We start from the raw sequence: 12,826 nt of genomic DNA, 5'->3' as shown, positions 1-12,826 counted from the left end.
TTTGTTTTCTAGCGGTTTGTTTCAAATGTGTTCATTTCTTTGTAAAAAAATTTCAGCAACCAGCTCCTCAAAGTCAGGCACCTGTAGCACCGCCATCAGCTCCTATAGGAAATGTAACAAGTACGCAAGTTACTGGTGGACCAGGTAAGAATAAAATTCTATGGAATTTGTTACGCTTCAAATATTTTTTTTAATTATTATTATTCACTTGAAATCGAAATTTCAGTTAAAATTTTTTGTTGTCATATGGATTAAAAATTTATGTATGTGTGTGCGCGTGATACATGCATGTTTGCGCACATCCGCGCGTTCATTGTGGTATAGGTTCGCAGTTACTTCATGTTTATTATTCCACGGAATCAAACCCCCTCTCATTAGTGTTCTGTGGGAAGTTGTAATGGGGGGGGGGAGAGGATTGTCCTTTCTTCTGCCCACGGTTAAAAATTGAGAACCATCCCAAAATAATTTCCCGTATTTCTTTCAAAATGGAACGTTAGTGTAACTAAATTAAACTTGCCACAGTAATAAAGTGCCTGATATTATGATAAGGCTTCAGGAGTTACCGATGATTCGCCGTAAAATGCGAAATCAGGCCACTTATGATAAGCGGGATTTGAAATTTTCTTATTCTATGGGCGAGCGTTAGAATATTTTGACTATCGATGTGAAATATTTAATTATTAATGTTTCAGTAATCGAGATGAATTTTGGCTAAGCATAGCTTATAGCCAAGATACCATCTAGAAAATCGAGTTAAATTATCTGTCGATGACTGCCTTATACAAAAAAAGTAATTATCAGTGGGAAACGCATCGTTTTGGTTTCGACTCTACATATGCGAGTTATGTATTTTATCTAATCACCTAGTGCATAAATTCGTGATACTAATTATACGTACCTTGTAATGCAGTGGACTTATTAAAAGACTTAACAGTTCAGAAACGTTGAAAGTTTTTTTTTTTTATTTAAATAGTATAATACGAAATTATTTTAAAATATTGAATATTTTAAGTATTGTAGTAATATTTGAGTACTTTTGTATTGTGTAATACAAAAAAGTTTGGAGTCAAGCAAATAAATCCTTTTGTATTCTTTCCAATTGCTTTCTCATTTGAAATCGAGATTATCATGGTTTCTAAAGGTTTTTCTTCGTTTTTTCTGAGCAAAATTTGATTAAATAAGCCTTCTTCTGATTTAGAATCGAAATAATTAAGATGAGATGCTTCGAATAAATTGAAAAAAGAAAGCGATTTTTTAAAAAAGTTTAGAATGTCCTATTTTTGAAAATCAGTCTCTGAATAACTTTCTTCCCATGTGATTGAAGCACTTAGGCTTGTGTACGCAATGAAAATCATGTAATAAGAATTATTAATAAGTTCCCTAAGTTTATGAAAACTTTCTGCATTGAAATAGTATTCCCAATCAGGAATTTCAAAATACATCTCGTTAACACTTGGAAAGTCAATGCATTTTTTAAAAATATTCTTTTTTGCATTAAAAAATTGTAATTTTCATTATTTGAAATATTGTTCTAATAATTTTATTAATTTTTGTTTTATCACAATGTTCAGAATATTTTTTTTGTTAATTTTATTTCAAAATGTAATCTAAAATGTATCTCTTAATGCACTTAAATTTAAACATCTCTTATCTAAGTACTAATTTTAATTTAAATTTTCTTGTTAATCAAACATTATTTGTTATATTTTTAAACATCTAATTAATAAATTATTTTGGCTAAACATTTATTAAATTTAAAGCTCATAGTACTTCACAATGTAAATTTTATGTGAAGATTTTAAATAGAACGTATTTGTGACTCATATTTGAGATTGCAATTAACACATATGAAAGCTCCATGTTTAGTGTACGCCATATAAAAATTATAGTTCAATGAGTATTTAGAAATTCTGAATTGCATGCAGATTTTTGAAATTTTACTACTCAGATCTGATATGTCTGTAATGACACGAACATTATAATGGCTTAAAAATTCCATTTAGATAGCATTCGTCTTAATATTTTTTTTTTATATTTTAGTTCTCATTATGTTGTATGAAAGCTGCATATCAAAACATGCATGTTCACTGCTTTTGTAAAAATAATCTCGGAATTTTATACATTACATTTGTACTTTTATAAGAAAAAATTGCCTAAGCAATCGCATTTATTGTTTATTTAGATATAATTACACTTATATTTTTTTTGTATGTAAAAAGAGAGCGAATATTTTTGTTAAAATTAGATAAGAAATATTTCATAGCATATATGGTGTTTTTTGCAAGCTTCTATAATATTTTAGAAAATTTTGTTACAAATGTTATTTGGTTAATTCCAATAATGAATAGAGAATCCTCCTTAAGAAACTAAAAAACAATATATGAGGTACTTTGTGTTCACTAATACAGAATGTAATATAAAAAGCTTGCAAGCTTTTAACTAAAGTTAGTGTTTTGAGCACGAAATGTGGGGTGTGAATACTTGATGCTTTGAACTGATATTTTGTGCCTGTATGTTGTTTTACCTTCCTGGTGTGTCTTTACTTTTCTATAATAATTTTCTTTTAATTTATTTCCCTCACCTTATCATTGACCAGTTTGAAGTGAGTGCAATTTTAAAGCTTATTTTGCAAGCATAATATTTAAATATATGATTTTTTATTTTTTGCGATTGCTTTCATATGGTTAAATGATGCTGCCATCCTCTAATATGAAAATTTTAACAATGAACATATTAAAAGCGTCACTTCTTTTCATGAATATAATATGACATGAAAAGATATTAAAATACTGAGACATACTTGTTAAAATATGAAATAATAGTTTGTGTATATATTTTGATTTGCATGGTGTTTTTTTTAATTAATTATAAAGTATACGAAAAATTCTGTTACTAAGATTTCTTTTTCTTTTTTGAATCGGCATTTTTTATTAAAAGAAAGGTTCCTCCTTTGAAACAATTTTTTATACTATTCCAGTAATTGAAAACTAAAGCCTATATAAAATAAAATCTCAGATAAGCCATAGTAAAGTATTGAAATATATTATTAATAAAGTGAGGAAAATTGCAGTGATATTTTTCTTTTTAATTGAAGCATCAGGAATACAATTTAATGCAGGGACTTGGCAAAACTGACGATTAAAGCCTACTATTACTTCCTCTCTGTCATATATGGGATTACAAACTTTATATTATCATCGTGGTACCCCCAGCGACTGGCATCTGAAAAACTATATCACTTTTGCTCTCCCCTTCCCCTTATTTTGACAATGATCAGCTGTAAAGTATTATGATACTTTTTATGTCAGTCTCTAATGCATTGTTTGGTAAGTTTATAGGTTTAATTTTACATTTGGAAATATTTTATTTGTTCTCATATTCTTTCAAATAATGAAACACGAACCAATTTTTCTAATAAGGTATCTGTTTCGATTAATACAAAAGAAATTTGCAAAACCTACTGCAAAGCAATCACAGTTTTGTGGAATTTGTTTCCTTGTTCTACTTTACTATTGTTTTAAAATTTTAAGAAGAAAAAGTCGGACAACAGATTCTTGGACATAAAAACTATTCTTTTGAATTATTTATTGTACAAGGAATGATGGCGATTCATATTCAGCTGATACAAGTTAAACAGACCTCGTCAATTCGTAATCTATTTCCTATTTTACTAAAAGAAGAAGAAAAAATATCACAGTATAGTATTTGAGCCAACAAGTGTAATTAAATGACATGTATTTTTGTAATTATGATATCATACATACAGATTCTATTAAAATTTAAATGCTCCTTAAAAGTTCCAAAGCAGGATTGTTTTAGATTTCTTTTAATATATTAACTAATCTGTATTAGAGATTGATTGCACTTGGTTTCTGCTGGGTCGTTCCATATAGTAACTGTGCATATAATTAAATTTCTCTAAAATGATAATTGTCAGTTTATAAAGGAAATTGACTTGTTTTCTATCATGGTCTTACTGATGTACGCAATTGCAATACCAAGAAAAATATATGGTGTATTGAGAAAATTTATAAGAAATATTTAAATAGAATTCAAGAAATAATCAAATCAAAATAGAAATGGATCTTTATCAAATCTAAGAGAAGTAGAGAAGTTCGAACTGAATATTCTAAATCATTATGAATGTCTTAATGAAGAATGAATGTAGACAATTGCAGTTGTCTACATATTTATATAAAACATCCCCACCCATTTTTTAAAGGGTGGAAACTGCTGATTAAGGGATTTCGAAAAATATAGAATTTTATTAAAAAGCAAAAAACTGCTTTATTGTAAAATGAAATTTTTATGTTGAAATATGTATAAATCAATGGAGCAAAGTATGAAATTTATTCTTTTCAACTTCATAATGATACTGCAAAATTATATTAAAAAAACATAAGTGGTTTGTATTATATAATATTTCATCAGACAATAGTAATACACAGTAATTTGCTCTGAGTTTCTACTGTACCATTTGCCAGTTTAAACACTCTTAATATATTTTTAAGATTCAACCTGAATAAATGTGAGAAAATCAGAGAAATCAGTTAACTGCCTTACTAATATGTTAATCTTCAATAATTTCAAAATGGGATGGTTTGCATAAAAGTGAAACACCGAATAAAGAAGTCTAGAATAAAATGGAAACACCATGTATTGGATATAATCAATGAGCATTAATAAAACAAATAAGAACTTATTTTATTTTTAGTCAATTATTGCCGAAAGTTCGCATGCAAAATGTTGAAAAGTTGAGTGTTACTGATTTTATGTTCAGATGTCAAAAAGCTTATCGAAGAAATCTGCTATAAGTTGTCTAATATGGTACTTTTTTATAAGCATTTCAATCATGCATGAAGCTTTCAAAATACAGTGAAGATGTTATAAATGACTATTCACACAAATATATTGATCTCTCTACATCAATTAAGGTAAATATATTGATCTCTCTATATCAAGTAAGGTAAATATATTGATCTCTCTATATCAAGTAAGGAAATTATATTGATCTCTCTACATCAAGTAAGGTAATGTTAAGGCTATGTTAAAACAGAAAAAAATTCTTTGCACTATATATTATATAAAGAGGATATTAGAATACCTTGAAATAATTAATTAATTAAGAGAGAGAGAGAGAGAGAGATGAAAATATTTTGTATGCATTGTTACAGAAAGAGAAAGACAAGAAGAATAAGGAAAAATACTGGAATTCTAAAATAATAGAAATTGACTCCATTTTTCTCAATCAGTAATTTGTGTCACCAGAGATCGTTATATTTTGGCCCAGCATAACCAATTTGACTTTTAGGATATTAAAGGAAATGAATCAACGATTCAGCTACTCTGCAATAAAGTTTGACTGAGGGCAGTAAAAGCATAAGTTAACAGTAGCAATCAGTACTTTAACTGGACAATATTTTCATTCCCCACAAATATATTTCAGGGAAAACTTCTGTTTTGAAATAGTTTAATTGATAATAATGGTAAATTAACAATCGAAAATTATTCTCAAATCGTTTTCTTGAAAAAATACTTATGAAATGATTTTCAGATCATATTTTAAAAGCAAGTTTGTAGTTTGTCAAAACTTAAAAAAAACTGCTTACTGAATTTGCAGGTTGCATGAAAAGTTATTTAAAAATGTGCATGAATTAAAACAAATTTAGAATTTGCCACTAAAAAAAATAAAAATAACAGCATGTTATAATACTTTTCATTATTATTGTTTTGTATACTAATTTTTATTTCGAAAAAAATAAAAAGTATTTAGAAGTATTAAAAAATATTTATTTCTTATTCTAGTTTCAAAGTTTCTGTTTCATACTTCTTTAATAAACATTTGTACAAAAAAAATTTTAAAAAATGCTATATTTCACTATATGCTGCTGAAATATGCTTTAAAAATGGAAAATATTCCTTCCTTCATACTTGTTATTTAAAGATTTGCCGGAAAGCTTTTAATTTATTCACTGTTAAAAAGAAACTTAACTTGAAATTCATGCTCCAATTTTAATAGTAAGATTATCGAAAATTTGAAATCAAAATTTTCGGTAATTTTACAACTGAATTTTAAAAAAAAATTAATTCAAAATTCTGAGAGCTGTCTTCCAAAATTATTGATTTAAATTAATTACATTCAATCTGTTTTTGAATATATCACAATTTGTTTTCAAAATGTTCAAGATTCATCATTTATCCTTGAACATATTGGTTTCTTTTAACATCTGCGATTGAAGAATAAAATTTTGATCTCCCCCACAGTAAAAAATATCAAACACGCAAAATTATTAATTTTTTTCTTGCAACAAATAAATTTGCGATATATTACACCAAAGTGGATTGCTCATTTTATTTAATGTCTCTTCTAAAAATTACTTGTAACTAATTTCATCAGAAATATCCAGCAGTCAATATTTCTTTTTTTTACTAAGTTGCCTCACTGAAAACTGGTTGTTTCTCTTCTTTTTCTTGCTCTTTCTCTTTTCTCATTTCTTTCTCACAGGTCATAAGTTTGTGTGGCCACCTCAGAAGAATGCTCCCGCACCAGAATCTATTCTTACCTCAAACATTAACCCTCCCTTGCCATCCTATCGACCTCCTCCTGGCACCCAACATGCTACTCCTTCTCCTAAATTCTCTACTTCTACTTCACCCACTCCAAAAATTTCTAGTCCAACCCCCCAATCTATTTCTAATTTGTCCACCCCTGGACCTAAAGTGCCGCCTGCCACTAGTCCAAAGCCTCGCAGTGCAGTTCAGAGCAACAAGGTTCAGACTTGGAACTTGAGCAGTTCTGTTACTACAACTTCCACTTCCTCAGATCTTCAATCAGGGGTGGCGATGAATGCCGGAACAGGCTCCAGGCCAGCCCCAAAAAGGGGACGAGGACAGATGAAACCTCAGGCTCCCAGTGGCACCAGGATACCGATTTGTCAGATTTGTGGAACTCCAATAAGGTATTTAAATTCACAATAACTTTTTGAACTTATTTATGCGCAGAAGCGATTTGAAAAAAAAAATCAATTTGAAGGCTAAATTTATAAAAAATAAATTTTATAAAACACAAGAGGTAGTTTTCATTCTACTTGAACTAGCATAGAAAGATCCATATCGATCTTTTCAACCTACTTATAAAATAAAATTTTAAAAAAATATCGCCAATATCTGAAAATTAAGAGCATTATGAAATAAGCATAAGCATTGCTTATTATGAATATTAAACTGTGACTGAAAAACAATAGCAACAATCTCGTTAACTAACAATACGATTAATTATTCGCGGTGTCAAAGTTGATATTATGCCTTTGGTGTTTGAAAGTATATGATGCTAATGACAAATATCTTAATCTTTAACAATACATCATAAAAGCTTTAAATGACGAAGCTCTATTTTCTAAAAATCGTTATTCACTCGAAATTTTATAAAAAAAAAAAAAATCGGTCATCATCTACAAGAACAACATTACCTTATAATGATGATGATGTCGTGTCCGCATTACCACGGAAAGGGAGTGCAGTAGCTTTTGAGGGTAAAGACCCCTGAGCACCCGAGGGCAGAAGTCTGACTTCTAGCTCATATGAAGATGAAACTCACACACATTCACTTGCACAACCCCTTTTTACAGGGCACATACACACACCTCACAGATAGAACACAGATGAAGAACAACATACCCGAACCGGGATTCGAACCCGGGACACCCAAATCAACGGGAAGATGCGCTACTCCTATGCAAGGACGCCGGCACATTACCTTATAATGTGAACTGACATGTGAATCGGTGAATAAACATGTAGCCAGTCCCCAAGCCTAAAGCTTTGTTTATGATAATCTAAATATCAACATTATTTAAATATCCTGTATTTGTGTTCGTAATGTAATGTAATAATAATTTAAAAAGTGCTAGCTTGTGCTATTGTTTAATTTTTTCTTTTCTTTCAGAGGTCCTTTTGTTGTCGCTCTCGGTAAATCTTGGTGTCCCGATCATTTCTTGTGCGCCAACAATCGATGCCAAACTTCCTTAGTCAATATAGGCTTCGTAGAAGACAGAGGACAGTTGTACTGTGAAAACTGCTATGAAGTACACTTGGCGCCAACTTGCTCAAAATGTTTGAAGAGAATTAAAGGGGTAAGAGAGTCAATTTGTGATCAACTGAGTTTTGAAAGAACTACAGTATTAGTTCTACAATAGAGAAAAGGGCGTAATATAGTGTAAGACAGCATTCAATTAGATGTCGGACGGCATCTTCAATTATGTGTATCATTTTAATTGCATGACTCCATTTGCATAACTTAGGTGAATGATTCTTTTTCTTGAGGAATCTTTATATGCATTCGACTTTGCTTTTAAAGTAAATTTTAAAATATTAAATTTCTTCTGGAAAAACATGCTTTTGGTTTTTGAAGAAAAAAGAAACATTTAAAGTGTACATATTCTTTTTTTCAGGACTGCCTAAATGCTTTAGATAAACAATGGCATCCAAATTGTTTCATTTGTTGTTATTGTTCAAAGCCATTTGGAAACAGTTCATTTTATATGGAAGATGGAAGACCATACTGTGAAAAAGGTAAATTTATATATATATTTCTTTAGAAATTTTTCATCTCTTATTTCTTATTTGCTACAAAAATGAAATTCTATCTTTATTATTAATAAAATTGAATGTGTATATATTTTGGCGCTTTGCAAGCCGTTGTTTAACCCACTATAGCTATGAAATTTGACACAAATTTTCTTTGGAGTGGAAATATGTACTTAGGAGATATTTTTTATAAAATTTTATTTTGAATTTTAATCAATTAAAAATTAAGCGAATTTTTGGCACTTTTCTGCGATAATTTCCAAATATGTTACAACACACGCACTCAAAAAACTTCACGCCATACAATATGCGAAATTTGGAAGATAGATGAATCGGATATTTACCTTTTTAATAACTCTATGTTATGGGGTGTTTCCATTAAAAAGGTTCATAGACACAATAAGCGAAACTTAAGTAAGACGATTAAAATAACACGGTTTTAATGACTGATAATTTGAGGGAATCAGGAAGTTATAACAATTAAGCTGAAATTAAAGTTAACCAATGTCTTCAGCAAACCAACTGATCGTCTTTGGCGATTAATTAGAAATAATATGTGAATCAACACATCTGCGTTCTTCGTCTTTGTGAATACATAAATAACTGTAAATATATTCACTATTTCGAATAATTTTAATAGTTAATCAATATCTTTTATGTATTCTGCAGAATTCATAAGGCATTTAAGACTAATGTTTGCCCTGAGAAAACATTTTGGATAGTACACAGTTTATGTATATTTGGACAAGAGTACAAAATAAGGGGGGGGGGGGAAACCACCTTTTTGTATTTTCGAACTCCACTGCAAAAACAATCTGTTTCACCAAATGTTACTAATTTTCTCATAAATATTATTCTAACTATGATATTTCGATTTATTTGAATTATAAAAAATATAATAAGTATTATAGTTCCAATTTTTGCCACAAACTGCAATGTGGTGCTCTATATGCAGTTAGCCGAGTCAATTAACTGAAAAATAAAACATCACAATTTCCAGAAGTTTTAATTCAGCTTCATTCATATATGTATGTGGGACATGACTGATAATGTGATTTAGTAAGTTTATGCTGTTTGTACACACAATAGAATAATTTACATGAGCAATTGCTATTGGAGCTACGATTAAACAAAATGCACAAACTGACTTTTAGTGGCTTACTTACTACTATTATGAACTATCAATTTAAAGTTAATTGAAACTTTTCAAAAATGAATCGTTTTCGTTGCGTTTGTATAATAATTCGTACATGGAAATGTCCATTTTAAAGTTTACTCTTAGTTTGAGGGTCAATTTCAACTCTTGGAATTCCTCTGCTATATCATAAGTGAAAATAGGTTAACAATTTTTTAGCAACTTAACGTGTTCATCATCAATTATGGATGGCTTAACATAATTTTGTAACCCTTAAATATAAAATTCATCCTGTATGAATTTTGGATCATTTGAGCACTATTTATGCACTCCTTCATAAACAGAAAAAAAAAAGAAGAAAAAATCCGTGACTTAGGCGTTTGTTTTTGCATTTTCAACATTTAATGATTATTATTATGTACTTTTTTTATTCTCTATTTTATAAATAAGTTGAAAAAGTTCAGGAACCGATGAATAAACAGACAAATATTATCGAAAATATTCCTATTAAAACAATATCTAATTTCTAGGATAGGTAGCAACATGTCAGGACCGCTCCTACAGTGATCAAACGAAATTTTCTGTGCCCATTGTAATAAAAAGTGCATTTAAACTGAATTTGTGATAGATGAATAATGTATATCATTAAAAAAAGGATTGACAGTACAATGAAAATTTCCTGGTTCCTCTTTCTATAATATTTATTTTTGTCTTGGAATAAAAATCAGATTACAAACGTACTTTTCAATACTCTACTTTAATTCTTACTTTTTATTATTTTATTAAATATATTTACTTGTGAATGCAAAGTTATAACCAAAAAATGTGCATTTAATTGCATTAACAAAAGTTTTGAGTTAAAAAAAATCGATGACGATAAACAGTTCAAAATTGCATCCGAGTTTAGCAAGACGTTCCATTTGTATATTAATAATTTTGATAGTCGCTTGTTATAGTATTCTTTACACATAATTAGCAGGTTGAAAATATCTTTTAAAAGGCAATAATAGAAGATCTTTTAAAAAATATAACATTTAAAAAACACTATTCTTTATATAATCGAGTTCTCTCATAAATAAATTCAAGATAAAAAAAAATTATCAAGGAAATTTTATATTTGTAATATAATGTAAAACCGGAACATATTGAATGATATAAAAATACATAAATTGCAATAAAAAAGATACTTTATAGGGGGGATATGTATTCTAATGCTTATTCTTATCTTTCTCACATATCTGAATTATTTTGAGATTTAATTTAGTCTGTTTTGATATGAAGTATTCCACAGGGATGGACCTTATTATGAATCTCTCTAAAAACATTGAATTAAACTACTACATGCCAGGCACATCTCAATTTGTTTGTTTTTTTAAAAATATATTTACTTCAATGAAAACTATTTCTTTAAATGTTTTCCTCTGAAAAGGTGCTAAAATAGACAGCTGCTTAGTAAGATAGTTTTTACATGTTTTATTTTACATTCATATATCTAATTATATTTCAGATTGGAATGAACTATTTACTACAAAATGTGTTGGTTGTGGCTTTCCTATTGAGGCTGGTGACAGGTGGGTAGAGGCCCTCAACAACAATTACCACTCACAATGCTTCAAATGCACGGTGAGTACCATATTTATTCTATTGTTTGTTGAAAATTATATCTTCAACATATGGGTAGTGGGAAAGATATTCAATATGTTAAGACATTTCAGAATCATTTAGTTGTATTCTTTGCCAAAAGAATATTAACTTTACAAGATAATTGTAAACAGATAACATATTCTGATTTAAAATTACTCCAATTTTTTACCACATTTTATCATTTTTAAAAGATTTGTTTAATTTTACATTAGAAATCTATTTTACTTTCAAAACAAACTGAATAGATCTCTTTTTTTCCTCTAAAATGAAATATAATTTTTTATGCCTTAACTTTGTAACTTGTCAGAACCTAGAAAGCAATTATTAACTTACTATTAGATTTTTTTTCTAACAAAAAATTTAATTAAACAGACTAATTCTTCTATGATCAAAGCTGAAAGGAAATAAGACTCCTATAAAAAATAATTAAAAAGTTATAAACATTGCTGAAAATATTTTTTTCCCTTAACGCAAAACAGGAAAGGTTGTCCATTCTTTCTGAATAAGCAGCATTTTTCTGATTCACTGGTTAATTAGATTTTTAAAACTGTTTTAGATATGCACAATAAACATGAATACATCAATCAAGGAAATCAACCTCTGAATGGATAGTACTTAATGAGTTTTGCAACTTAAAGAACTGATTTATGGGGAAATATAACAAATTCAACTTTCAGAAGTTAACCAGAAAAATAATATTATTAATGCAAACTGAGTCTACTATTTATAAGAAAGTCTATTATATAAAACATTAATTAATTTAGCTCATTATTTTTTCTCTTAGAAATGCCTGAAAGGTTTAGAAGGTCAAAGTTTCTATGCAAAAGGCGGGAAGCCCTATTGCAAAATTCATTCAAGAGACTAAATATCGTCAAAATGTTTGAAACTCTAGTCAAGAGAAGAGGAAAAAAACTTTCTGAGGAACTGATGGACGCTGCAGATGCTTATCCCCACTATAAAACAAGAATCTTCAAGTGTGGATACAGCTTCAAAACAAATAAATAAAAATCCAGTAGTTTAAGCTTCAGTGTGCCATTTGATGCATTATGCATGAAAGACGTAGAAGTATGACTGAAATAATGACTTTTTAAAGTAATAACATGCTTAGCCTTTTATTTTTGAACGTTTTTCTGTACTGCGATTCTTTTTAAGTTAGTTTTATTGATGCTTTGTTAAATTAAAATCTATCTGAAAAACTGTATCTTTATATTTCTGTCATTTTAAGGAAAAACACAGATGATTATACATTGAGTGCATAAAATGTCAATATATATAAAATGATTCTTTTAAGCTCAGAACTGTTCATAACATTTTTCTTTTTTATTAAACAAGTACAGATTAACAAACTAAACATTGTATTTGTAACACAAAAATACAGTAACATATTAAGTAGATTAAATAAAATAGCTAAATATTTCAGCTATCTCTCATATTAATTTACACATCTTTTATAGCTAAGTT

General features: G+C 28.7%; 1 protein-coding gene across 4 annotated transcripts in view; it reads left to right on the top strand.

Annotated features, from left to right (window-relative positions):
- The window catches only part of LOC129958829 (PDZ and LIM domain protein Zasp-like), a 63,692-nt gene extending 51,126 nt beyond the window's left edge, over positions 1-12,566 (top strand). For 2 of the 4 annotated variants that reach the window (XM_056071558.1, XM_056071551.1), the window contains 6 exons: positions 57-144; positions 6,824-6,959; positions 7,946-8,132; positions 8,451-8,571; positions 11,229-11,344; positions 12,150-12,566. In XM_056071558.1, the coding sequence (XP_055927533.1) occupies positions 57-144; positions 6,824-6,959; positions 7,946-8,132; positions 8,451-8,571; positions 11,229-11,344; positions 12,150-12,230 (729 nt within the window). In that variant the 3' untranslated portion in view covers positions 12,231-12,566. Of the gene's footprint in view, positions 1-56; positions 145-6,505; positions 6,960-7,945; positions 8,133-8,450; positions 8,572-11,228; positions 11,345-12,149 lie in introns of all 4 variants that reach the window. The other 2 variants (XM_056071543.1, XM_056071533.1) reach the window with 1 other exon arrangement.
- Positions 12,567-12,826: the final 260 nt, after the last annotated feature.

Source organism: Argiope bruennichi, chromosome 2 (assembly GCF_947563725.1).
Source record: "Argiope bruennichi chromosome 2, qqArgBrue1.1, whole genome shotgun sequence".
In the NCBI taxonomy this organism is placed as follows: Eukaryota; Metazoa; Arthropoda; class Arachnida; order Araneae; family Araneidae; genus Argiope; species Argiope bruennichi.
The sequence above is the reverse complement of the archived record's forward strand: the minus strand, read 5'-3'. Positions and strand labels throughout refer to the sequence as shown.